We start from the raw sequence: 12,136 nt of genomic DNA on the forward strand, positions 1-12,136 counted from the left end.
TTAGGTTGGCTTCATGTTCCAGTTATGCCACAGCGTCCATGTCCCTCATATGTTTGGATGCATCATTTACCATTCTGATTGATCTGACCCACATCTGGCCCATTTGTCCATTTATAAGAACAGTTATGAGCTGTGCGTCTCTATTAATGTGAATGTTGATGTAGTTAAATGTTATTTTGTCTCTAGAAGGGAAGAATGTGGGAAGACTGGTGACGTATCTGCATCGTACCTGGACAGCCGGTCACCCAACAATGCCCACAGTCAGGTTTCTACTCTTTGTCTTAATCCTAGTTTCATCCCACATTTTACTGACACTCTGCAGTGTTGGCCTATCTGTTTATCTACAAAGTAGATTCTTTTACACATTTGATAATCAAATTATTTATGTAATAAAAAACACAAAAAGATATATATTTACTTGTAAGTTGTAGGTTATAGGTCTAGTTTGTGAACGGTCAAGTTGTGAATTTTTGCACGTTGGTTTTCTTGGAGGAATGTATTTTACTAGCCTCGCTTCATCCTTTGGTGAGCTCATATACTGCTACATTTTGTCCATGTCAAGATGTTTTAAATGTTTTTAAACGGTAACACTGAGAAGATATAACACTCTTTACTGCTATGTTGACCTAATACGGTGTGTTACTTGCCATTTATGCTAAATCATGAAGGAAAATGTCCCAATAAGTATATAATGAGACTGTGCAGTGATTGCTTCATATTGTACTAACAGAAGCTTGTGTAGCTACTCAAAGGATAGTAACTGAACACATGTTTGTGTGCATGTCACAGTGCATAGGGATCCTGAATGCCTTGGTGTAAATGTATGTATGCAGAGGGTTTCATACCTGCTCTGAAGCTTTCAGGTTGCCTTTGCTCCTTTTTCTGTACTTTGTGCTTCATAGCTGTGTTGTTCTTTCTGTCATGTGTAAACTCAAATCTCAATAAAAGAGACTCAAGAGACTTTCTTCTTCTTTTTTTTTATTTCTTTTTTTTTATTACAGATGAGGATTTGTGTATCTGTGTGGTTCAAAGTACCTGGCAGGTCGGGAATGTCTGGAATGAAGTTTGACCACAGTCCTCAGTGAGCCAACACGCACCAAGTCAACACTCATGTTTTTAGCTGTTGTGAGTCTGGCCTGGGATCACATGAATTCCTAATCCGTCATCACAGAAACTGAAAAGAAACACCTTGTGATTAAAGTTGGGCCTTTCTTCTCTCAGACCATTCGTAGTCTATGCTGATCTGTGTGGGTTTTTATTCACAAGTAATGTTATGTTTGGTGTAGCCTTGTTACCTTGTTGTGTGAGAGCTACTGCGATTCTAAAAGCATTGAACTTTGCAACATAACCTTGTAAAGGTCAAAATCTCCTCAGTATTCAAGTTTTAGGCTATTTAGACTGTTGTTTAGTTTAATTTAATATTATTCTATTTTTAGTTGTATATAATGTGCATTTAAAACAACACCATTTTTAATATTTAATATGTGTTACGACCTGTATTTTTTATTTTTCATTTTTATTGCTTTGCCCTGAACATACTGCATTATAATATATGATGTCATTATAACCACCCAGCACAGTACAGCTGGATATAAAATCCGGATAAGGACAAAATGTATTTTCCCATTCTGTTTATGTTAAGAAAATCTTAATTCGATCCATCACAAATTATTAATAGTTAAAAATATAATAAAACATAAAAACAGAAAATAAGTTTGTTACTGACGGTCAATGTTCTTTTATTAAACAGACCGACATCGCCCCCTGCTGGCCAGGACGGTGGTTGGTAGCTAAGGATGTGGTAACGGTTGGTAGGGACGTCGTTGCTAAGTGAATCAAACCGGTCTCTGATTGGCTAGATTTGAGAAGAGAAGCCAATCAGCATTACATGCATTGCGAGGTCCTTTCAACGGTGAAGCGTCCACATCCGAGAAATCTGCTCTCAGCCAGCCTGTTGAATGTTGTCAGCTTGCTCTTTTTGTTTTGTTTTACTGCGTAGATACGTTTTTTTTTTGAAGCTTATGAGAACAAGTTAATATTTCTAATGCTGTCTAACTGAAACGATGCTCGGTGAGAGAGTCGAGCCGTTTGTCTAACCTGAAACAACTAAAAGTTCACTCGGTCAGCGACTTGAACCGAAGGGTCGAAGACATTTTCCATGATGTTAAAATTCAGCTTCAGGAGGGACAAAGACAAGGAGTTTGTAAGTGTCACGTCTCTAATCGTAGAAACGATCATTTCCCGGTATCTAGCTCGCTCCATGTTTTTCTTCATTTCGCTGGCATTAACCTACTTACATAACGGAGGAGACTTAACGTCAGCGCACATTAGATATCTGAAGCCACTTCAGTTGTCATGTTATCTTGTTTTGTTTGAACAGTGGGTGTCGCGGGACGTTGCTTGTGCCTTTAGACCTCCTCTCCTTCTCCCTCTGTTCACTTCTAAATACATGTTATAATAATAGTCCAAAATCATGTGAAAGTACTTCGTTTTTAGTCAAGTCCTGTGACCAAATCACTTCAGCCCTCCAGAAACCTTGAAGAAACTAAAATAAATGGTGTTGTGATGCAAGCCTGTCTCTCTAACCTTCCTCTGTGTTGTGTAGAAACATATAGCTCATGGTTTGATCCCCGCTGCCTCCATTGCTCCCAAACCAGCTGTGCCCCGTACCCCTCACCCCCGCAGCCCAGATCCCTCCCCTGACAGACCCAGGTACCCAGCACTCTCCCTTCATCACCATTAACCTCCAACATCCTTTCATATTGGTGTTTTTCTCACAGTTCCCTGCGTTTTCCCCCTAATTGTTTTTAACAGATTGTTGACCTATTTGATCAAGTGCATGCCTCTGTGTTCCCTAAAAATAATTAAAAAAAAAGCCCCCACACCTTCCTGAGTATCACCGTCTCATGTTTAGCACGTCAGACAATCACTTATTGAAATGTGGTGCAAAAGTTAAATTCTGGTCTCATCCTTTAAAAGCCATCGCAGAGGTGAATTGCCATTAATGTTTTACTCATCGCTACTCATGATCACCTCGCATAGCTTTCTTCAGCTTTGTTGTATATTGGGTTCATTGTTGTGCTTTAAAAACCAGACACTGTGTGACCAACTGTACTTTTCCTCAGGCTGGATGTAAAATGACGCTGTCAGATGCATTTAGGGAAAACTGTCACATCAATATAAACTAAAGAAAATAACAGAATTTGTCTTGACATTTTTGTGATAAGAATGGCTTGTGCCATTCTGTTACACAAGCTGCCCCTCAAAGTGTGTGTTTCTATCCACAGATCAGCCTTAGCAGCAGCCATTTTGTCATCTTCGCTCACTGGACAGACATGGGCCATCCCTCCTGCCCGGCTGAGGTCTTTCTCTGAGGGTGACCGATCGGGATCCTTCATATCTGAACCAAATATCAGCACAGCACTTTACACCAGGTAACCACCCCGTGGCAAAAGCAACGGTGTGATCACTTGCTTTGTGTCATCACCAGAGTCGGAGTGGAAAATTGCTTCTAAATTGCTCAAAGTTAAATTGGTCAAAATGATGCTCCTTTTAGAAACAGCAGGTGAGTCATGTTTTGACCTATCTCAGAGTACACATTCTATGATCTCCACGAGGAATTATAAGAACTAAAGAGCCGTTAGTAAAATGTGGGTCATGGCCTCAAAAAAGTAGAATAAAAAGTTTGTTTTGGTTTCAATATGCAGTATTTCCAACATAGGCCCTTTTCTTGATTTGTTTTCCTTGAACCTGAGCACATCAATGAGCCTTTTAATCTTGTAAGGAGCCTTAAAATCCTTGAAATGTTTTTAGTTCATTTAAAAGTAGCCATTATCCACTGGAAGAAAAGAGGTGTAAATAATCAAATTTACCCATTTCGCTGCATGCATTTCAAGGTCCTTGTACTGTGCATGCTAGCTTACTGTCATTACTGAGACACTTAAATATAAGGTAAATAGCCATAACTGATCGTATTAGTAAAACCTGCTCTGTTCCTGGTATGAAAAGGCATAAGTCTCCTGGGAAAAATACTGATCGTAAAGCTTAAATAGGTTATATTACATTATGCCTCTGCTGAGACGGCTAACCTTCCTCCATTGTTGCATAACATCCCCACCTTCCTCAGAGACAGATGGTCAGAAGATTTGGTGAGTCGGCACCTGTCCTCCCCTGAACACTCGGAGGAGGAGTTGGAAGAGGAGGAGAAGGAGGAGAACGAGGTGGAGGAGGGGGTGGAGATGGAGAACGAAGAGGACGGGGAGGATCACGTGTACCAAACTCTGGACAGACGGGAGAGTTGTTCAGTTACAGAACCCGTCTATGCCCTGCCACTAAAAACTATGGTGAGGAACTGCAGGGAGAGCTCGTATTAATACGAAACATTGTTTTCTATTGTGACAGAGGCTGTGGGAGATGCTCAGTGGTCAACAGGAGAAGACTGGAGATTTTGGCAGGTTACCGTGACAACGGCACAGGTGTAATTAATAACCTAAGGGCACGCTTTACATTTAGGTGAGCCAGTTCCAAGGCTCTCCTTAAAGGTATCAGTTTCACCTGTGTTTTCCCTCCAATGACCAGCCACAACTGCTGCTTTAAAAATGTGTGATTGCATCTGTTCTCTCTTAAATATGTTTTATACTTTTTGTCTGTTGATTTTTCTTTTAAAGCTAAGTGTGGTGATACCAGACTGATCCATTAGGGGGCACAATTGTACACTGAATGAATATCGTGTGTTTGTGTATTAAGTTCTGTTATGTAGACTATGATCTGAATGGTTTTTTACTAAAACTCACGTTTTGATTGAGCTCAGTAGTTACTTTTTAAGGCCCTAGTTTATAGTATGGAGATAACTTTTCATTATTTCATTGTTTTTGTGGGTCTACTACTCAAAGCAGTTTTTTTTTTCTGTGTTATTGCAGGTGTTCTTACAGTATTTAATTTATTTATATGCCAAAAGTTTTCCCTTTGCTTCATTACATCGTTTTGGAGTGTTTGTCTCTGATGCTCCAGCTGTTCAGGTGTCGACATAATGGAGTTCTGCTACTCCTGCTTTTGAAACTGCCATTGTAATAGTGATTTATGGTTGCCACTAGCTACAGGGTATTAGTAGTGGGTACTTTTTCTTAGCCCAGGGGCTTGCTTTAACCACTTAGGCTTAAACCTATTCCAAGGTCTGCAGTATTGTTTAATTTATTCTCAGTATCTCAGTGATTATATCCCAAGAGTCTGCTCTCCTCCTCCTCCTGGGATATTGTTCTATTTGTGTTCTTTTTCTGTACACTGCTAACCTATAATGGTCCCGATGGGCTCCATTTCCCTCCTGTCAATTCTCTTTCCAGCCTATTACAGAATTGAGCTGCCTCCTGCTTTATTCATAACAGTCCCAAGTTAAAGTTATCTGACAACATTTCAGAGCCATATAGGACATGATGGTTCTACTCCTTGTGTCATAATGTAAGGTGAGCACTCAGGATAGTGGCCCGTATAGTAGAGTTTTACAGAATGACAGACCAACGTATGTTGGTCCATAAGAGACACGAGGCTACACCCACAGAAATCTGTAGGAGCGCTCAGGGTGAGGGTGTAAGTTTGTTTATGAATATAGTATCTTTTCTTATCATGTGGTGGTTGGTCCTCTGTCATTCGGATTAGTATGGTAGGTGTGGTGTGAAACAGTTTGTTACAGAGTGATCTTCCTCATTTCATCCATTGTATTTTTCCTTGCTTTCTTTCTTTCTCTTTTCTTTCAGCTGCAACTCTTCTCTACAATGAACTCCCCACTGTAATTCATTCACGTTGCTTTTAACTATCTACAAAAAAAAAATCTTGTATACATTCTGGTGTCTGAAACAGTCTTTCACAGAAGATCTTCAGGCAGCAGGGGTTGGGGAATGTATTTAAAACGACTTCCTCACTATCTGTCTGACTTCCTCTCTGTTTGTTTTGCCTGTCTGTCTTCCAGTCCAGTGCATCCAAGTCACCTCAGATGTCTGGCAGAAGAGGGCCTTCTCCAGGTGCTGAAGTCACACTAATGGCAGATGGGTGGATATAGTACACAAGCATATGAACACTGTAGTTACCAGCTACAAAAATAGCAAATAACAGAAATAATATAATAGTGTAATCTAGTAATCCATGATAAAGTTATGTTATAATGCTGTTTATTTAAGAGGTGGCCTACATATTGAATTATTTCAGTTGTCAAAATCAACATTTAGATTTCCAAGTAGTTTTCTTGGAATCTTGGTGTTGATCCAGAGACTGTAGGAACCTGCAGCCTTCACATGTCTCGTAAAGTATAAAAGCTTCAAGATAAAATTCTCTTATAAATATAATTATACATATTGATGTCACATGAGAGGTCAATACACATCGCCTTTCCTGGAGTATGACTTTTCTTAATACTTAGAGTCCACTCAGTTTACATAAAACATTTGCATTAAAGGTTTTAAAGTTGATGGTTGTAACCACTGAGGGGCAGATTGATAACAATAACTGCCAGTAGTTGATAGTAGAGTAGCTGAAATGCTTTTGGTTATAAGTAAAACATTGAAGAAGTGGCAAATATACAAGTATTTCATAAAAATATCTTAACATGTAGCTAAAGAAATATAAATCTGTTGGTGTTTTGTTTGTGCACATTTACATTCAGAAGAACAAAGATATGGATCTCTCAGACACCTCCATTTAAGCTGTCTGGTGGAGTAGAGCTGTCTATACAGAGAACTAGTAATATAAAGACAGGCATGAAAATACAGAGGAAAAAAGCCAAAGGATGTGACAGACTCAGCTACACCTCATAGGACTCCTTTGCTTTTTATTGAAGAAAGAGCATACGGCACTCATTCAACCAGCAATTAGTTTCTTAAGAGCCATAAGGTAACCTTGTGTCATTAGCGCTACATCGAAAGCCTCATTACAGTTGTTATTACCAGTGCTGACCTCAGGCTTTTGGAGCTGGTAATTTAAAAAGGTTTTATGTGTTCCTAAAATGCTCCTACCTTAATCACTACAAAGCACTGAACCACAGAGTGGGTGGCTTTTTTGCAAAGTAACACTTTCAAGTTATGGAGGAAATACAGTTTTTTTACCAAACAGTAAGCGGAGTTTGTAAAATGGGCTTATTTGATAAAGCCCCAGAACACAGCACTTCTTCTGCAATTGTATTTATTAAATGATGATCCTTTCATGTCGATGCTTCACATCTCAGATCCCCCAGAGTCTCCTGAACTCAGAGAGAAGAAAACATCTGTCAGGAGGAGCCCTGAAAATTGGGAAGAAGACGTGCCGTGTCGGTGTAAGCACTAAGGTTATCTGCTGTGTGTCAGCATGTCTATTTTCTTTTTCTTTTTCTGAATACTTTAATAATGATTATGTGTGTTGAACGTTTTGCTTCTCTCTTCCTCGTCCTGTAATCCACCATTCAAAGACATCTCTCAGGCCGAGCTCTCACCAGTCCACTTACTATAGGAACTGTCAGCAACTGTTTACACACCAGCAATCTGTAGAGCCTTGCTGGAGCTTTTGATTCATAACAGGGTTACTTTATAATCGGCTAAATCAACAATTTAATGTATGCTACACAATCAGTCATTACCTGTATATGATTAGTTACCTCATGCCACTGTTTACTGGTCGGTGCTGCTGCATCCTGCTTTAGACTGGTCATGTCGCCGTGCCTGTTTGAGATGCCGCAGCAGGCCAGCATTTTTGAATGAGAATAATAGATGCATTAATTTTTCAGGTATTCTTGACACCTATTTTTGTGCCAATCTATAGTGTCAATAAGCAATATATAGTATTAGCAATTAGCCTCTTCAGTTATATCTACAGGAGTGGTATGTATAACATTCTGTGTACATTCAAGGGTTTCTACTGTAGCTTACAGTGTAGCTACAGTAGAAACCCTTGAATGTAGCTTATGTGTTTAAAACCCCAAATGACAACAACTTTAGCAGCATTCAGGGTGAGATGCAACATGTCATTTACAATATAATTTCTAGATGGCTCTGTGTGCCACTAAGCGTTTGGTTCTCCAAAATTCAGGCTGCACGATTTCTCACCTGAAATGAGAAAGGCGTTGGTTAAAGACAGTTAGAACATGCTACCTGCTACACAGCAATTTTACATGTAAACAGTAGACTCTCTCATCTGTTGCTTATTTATTTCCTTCTTCACTTCTGTTCTTGCAGGGGTTGTGTTACGGTTTGGGCTTTCTGCATTTGTGTCAGTGTTTTCTATCTAACTGCGACAAAAATCAACATGCAACATTTCATGACATAACCTTTGTTGGTTCAGTCATTACTGTATAATCTAGTTTAATATTCTCATGTATCCTAATACAGTTGCTAGTTTCAATCACTTAGGATTCAATCCAAGTCAGTAAGTCAGTGATGACTTTACATTGCAATATTTTTTTACAAATACATTACATTTTTAGCATTCTATTCAGAAAAATATTGATCTTTCCAATTTCAGCCACACCACCCATCCCACCCACTGACCACACCAGCCAAGCCAAAAGCCCCAAACTTTTCACCCAACCGTCTCCAGAGCCCAGCAGGATATACAGCGAGGCGTGGAGGGAGGTGGTGCGGGGCCATCCGGAGATGAACACCAAGCTTCTGGAGGAGAGACTGCAGCGCCTGGAACAGGAGATCAGTCACAGCCGAGGCCTCTCACACAGGAGGTCCTCTGCAGGTAGAGTGGAGGAGCCACTGGAGGTACACAGAGGGACAACATGAGGAAGATGAGGGCAGGGAGAAAGAAAATGGACAGATAGGAAGAAGGAGTAACAGAGGAAAAGGAATTGAGGTACATGAGGGAAATTAAGCTGTGAGTCACAGCAGATGGCTCTATTTGCAAAAGTGATAGAAGGAGTTTGAGATAGATGACTTGAATGGAGATTTGAACACTGGTAGTGAAGTTGACGACCTGATCTGAAGCAGGAGGCTGTTCCACAGTTTTAGAGCTGCCACTGAGAAAGTCCAGTCGGTCCTAAGAGTCAGTGTGGAACTAGGAAGCGCTACAAGCTGCTGCTCCAATGACCTAAGCAAGTGACTAGGGGTATAAGGGTGCAACAGGTCAGACACATCCACTGTGGCTGCTTTATTTAAGCACTCATACACAAGCAATAGTTTTTAAAAATGAATCCTGTGCTAAACAGTCAGCCAATGTAACACCAAATAACACATTAAAGTCCTCACAGCAGAGCTTTACAATATTATACAGAGAACCCAACAATTCAACAGTTCCCACATAAGCTAGGAGGGAAAAACTCCTCTTTAAGGGAGAAAAACCTCCAACAGAGGGAAGGAAAAACTCCCTTTTAACAGGAAGAAACCTCAGACAGAACCAGGCTCAGGGGTGGGCAGAGCCATCTACCTTGACCGGTTGGGGTGAGAGGAGAGCATAGAGATAAAAGGACAGCATAGAGATCCAAAACATGAACTGTTGGTGGGGCTGACAATCACAGAGCAGAGACGTGCAGCTCCATGACGGGACATCTACAAAAGAAAGAACAGAAACTACGCGAGCGAGGGAACTGAATGGAGAGGCAACAGACAATAAGCAAAAGCTATGGGAGAGAAGAAGCATGAAGTTAATGAGGTGTGATGGTGAGATATGGGTTATAGAGAGTGAAAGAGTGAGAGGAAAGAAGCTCAGTTCATAACGAGGTCCCCCAGCAGCCTTGGCCTTAACAGCAGAACTGCAGGATGGTTCAGGGCCACCTGAGCAGCCCCAACTATAAGCTTAATCAAAAACAAAAGCTTTGAGTCTAACCTTAAAGCTAGAGAGGGTTTCTGCCCCTCAAACACAAACTGGGAGACAATGTCATCGAGACCAACTAAGTGATTACAGAAAGAGTGTCTGAGGTGTTTAGGACCAAGTAGAATAACTTCCGTTTTGTCTGAATTTAGAAGAAGGAACGTTTTGGTCATGCAGGCCTTTATGTCTTTTGACAGGCTTCAAGTTTTACTAACTGATTAGTTTCATCTGGTTTTATAGAAATATATAGCTGCGTCTCATCTGCATAACAATGGAAGTTGATTCTGTGCTTCCTGATGACATCTCCTAATGGAAGCATGTACAAAGTAAAAGGTATTGGGCCAAACACTGAGCCTTGTGGAACTCCATAACTAACTCTTGTTTGTCTGGAAGACTCATTGTTTACATGAACAAACTGAAATCTATCTGATAAGTATGATTTGAACCAGTCTAATGCAGTTCCTTTGATCCTCGTAGGAGGAGGATCTTTCTTTTAAAAGAAAGAAAGAGTCTGACCCCAGGTAAAACTCTGACAGCAGCTGGTTTGTCTGCAGGTCTGATTTAAAAGAGAAGTCAAAAGTAACACGTAGGTTCTTTACATGAGGTTTACAGTGGGGTGCCATAGAATCAAGACAAGATTAAGTATTATCAAGTGACTGCTGGTAGGTGCAAAATCTTTGTTTTAGCTTCACTGAGATGGAGAAAAATTATGCGAGAGCTCAGTTTTAGCATTGACCAGGTACCTTATTTAAGAATTTACAGGAGAGGCAATGTCAGGTTTTAACAGTAAGTATATCTGGGTATCATTGGTAAAAAAGTGATGGGCAATATTGTGTGTTTTTAAAGATAAATTCTAGAGGGAGCATCTACGTTGAATGCAGAAATGAACCCGGAATGGACCCTTAAGGTCCCCCACACATCAGAGGGGCCGGTAGAAAGGAGTACTCACCCATTCTAACAGACAGGATTTAAAGCAGCCCCACGGATGCTGACACAGTGCTCAAGACAAGAGATGAGAATCACTAGGTGGAGAGGGAAGTCATGAAAAGAAACATGGAAGTGATTTTCAAAAAAGCATGAAAAAGTAGTGGAGTTCTACTGCTATTCTGCAAGTGAAGCATTGATTACGTATTATTTTTTTTATCCCCTGTTAGTAATGGAAGTCTGCTTTCCTCCGCATGGAGAGTCAAACCAATATTAGAGGAACGACCTGAACGCCGGCATTATTCAAAGTCTCCAAAATATTTATAACCTAGAATGTTGTGATTGCAGGCAGCCAGGCGGAGTTACAGAGTTTGAGGCAACATGCTCAGGAGCTGGTGGATGAGAATGATGCCCTTAAGCTGACAGTACATCGTCTGAACGTGGAGCTGAGCCACTACCAAAGCCGTTTCAGAACGTTGTCCAAACAAGAGGTATGTCAAGCTACATGATGATATTTTTGCAGAAGAATAGGAGTGTTTGAGAATGATCTCACTGTTACAGAATGTTGTGACTAATGCAGTTAATAACAGCAAGTCTTGCATCACCAACTCACCTCCTGTCAGGGAATTGAACTGAGAACCTTTCGTTTATCAGTCAGCTTGTCTCACTCTAGCTTACGTCTCCAGACTTAATTTAAAACAGGTGTATGTGTTATCTCGCCTCCTCTGCTCTGCCCAACGGGAGGAATTATCATTTCCTTGTTTAATCACTGTCTCCCGATTGTCTCATTTACTCTTTTGTACAGATTCTATTATCAGAACATCACTTTATTTTCAAAGCTTCGTAACTGAGCCATTAAGCTCGATATCCACCTTTAATCCGGAACCCTGCTGATTTGTTGAACTAAAGGAGTTTCTTGTTGCTGTCTGTCCGTCCCACTCTATCCATGTTGCTGTGGTGCGTTTCCGAGTGCAGAAGAAAGCCAGCCAGTGGTTTTAATCATGGCTACCTCATGCTGTGTCTTCTCACTACTAGTTTTCTTCCTCTGGAGCTCCATGTCTCTGCTAGCCCTCATTATTGACAGCTGAAGTGTGGCTGCACAATAGAAAGATATCGGGAAAGGATCTTTGCAGTAGAATCATACAGTAATGAGAGATCGGTCTTAATCAGTTTCATTAGTTTGGTTAAAAACGATCTCCTTCCATATTTCTAATTTCATTTGCTTTGCTATAGAAACGAACAAGAATCAGCAAAATGTAAAACATCATATTCTTCTGTGACCAACATTGTTTCAGATGTGTTGTAGTCATTTATACTACATGAGATTTGAACCCTCCATCAACACATTTCTTTTGTATTTGCCTTGTCTGTGTGAAGGACGACATATAAAGCTGCCGTCGTTACAGTGATGAAATGATGCTAACTTTATTTTCTTTCTCCTTCT

At 40.4% G+C, this 12,136-nt stretch overlaps 1 protein-coding gene across 2 annotated transcripts in view; it reads left to right on the top strand.

Annotated features, from left to right (window-relative positions):
* Positions 1 to 1,942: 1,942 nt before the first annotated feature.
* The window catches only part of cep89 (centrosomal protein 89), a 62,807-nt gene continuing 52,613 nt past the window's right edge, over positions 1,943 to 12,136 (top strand). For both annotated transcript variants that reach the window (XM_069690293.1, XM_069690294.1), the window contains exons 1-8: positions 1,943 to 2,203; positions 2,606 to 2,712; positions 3,288 to 3,434; positions 4,127 to 4,343; positions 5,963 to 6,014; positions 7,211 to 7,297; positions 8,479 to 8,700; positions 11,041 to 11,183. In XM_069690293.1, the coding sequence (XP_069546394.1) occupies positions 2,159 to 2,203; positions 2,606 to 2,712; positions 3,288 to 3,434; positions 4,127 to 4,343; positions 5,963 to 6,014; positions 7,211 to 7,297; positions 8,479 to 8,700; positions 11,041 to 11,183 (1,020 nt within the window). In that variant the 5' untranslated portion in view covers positions 1,943 to 2,158. The remainder of the gene's footprint in view (positions 2,204 to 2,605; positions 2,713 to 3,287; positions 3,435 to 4,126; positions 4,344 to 5,962; positions 6,015 to 7,210; positions 7,298 to 8,478; positions 8,701 to 11,040; positions 11,184 to 12,136) is intronic.

Source organism: Brachyistius frenatus, unplaced genomic scaffold (assembly GCF_029030835.1).
Source record: "Brachyistius frenatus isolate BFR_SWC_R1_liver_20210118 unplaced genomic scaffold, ASM2903083v1 Contig_9, whole genome shotgun sequence".
NCBI classification, from domain to species: domain Eukaryota; kingdom Metazoa; phylum Chordata; class Actinopteri; family Embiotocidae; genus Brachyistius; species Brachyistius frenatus.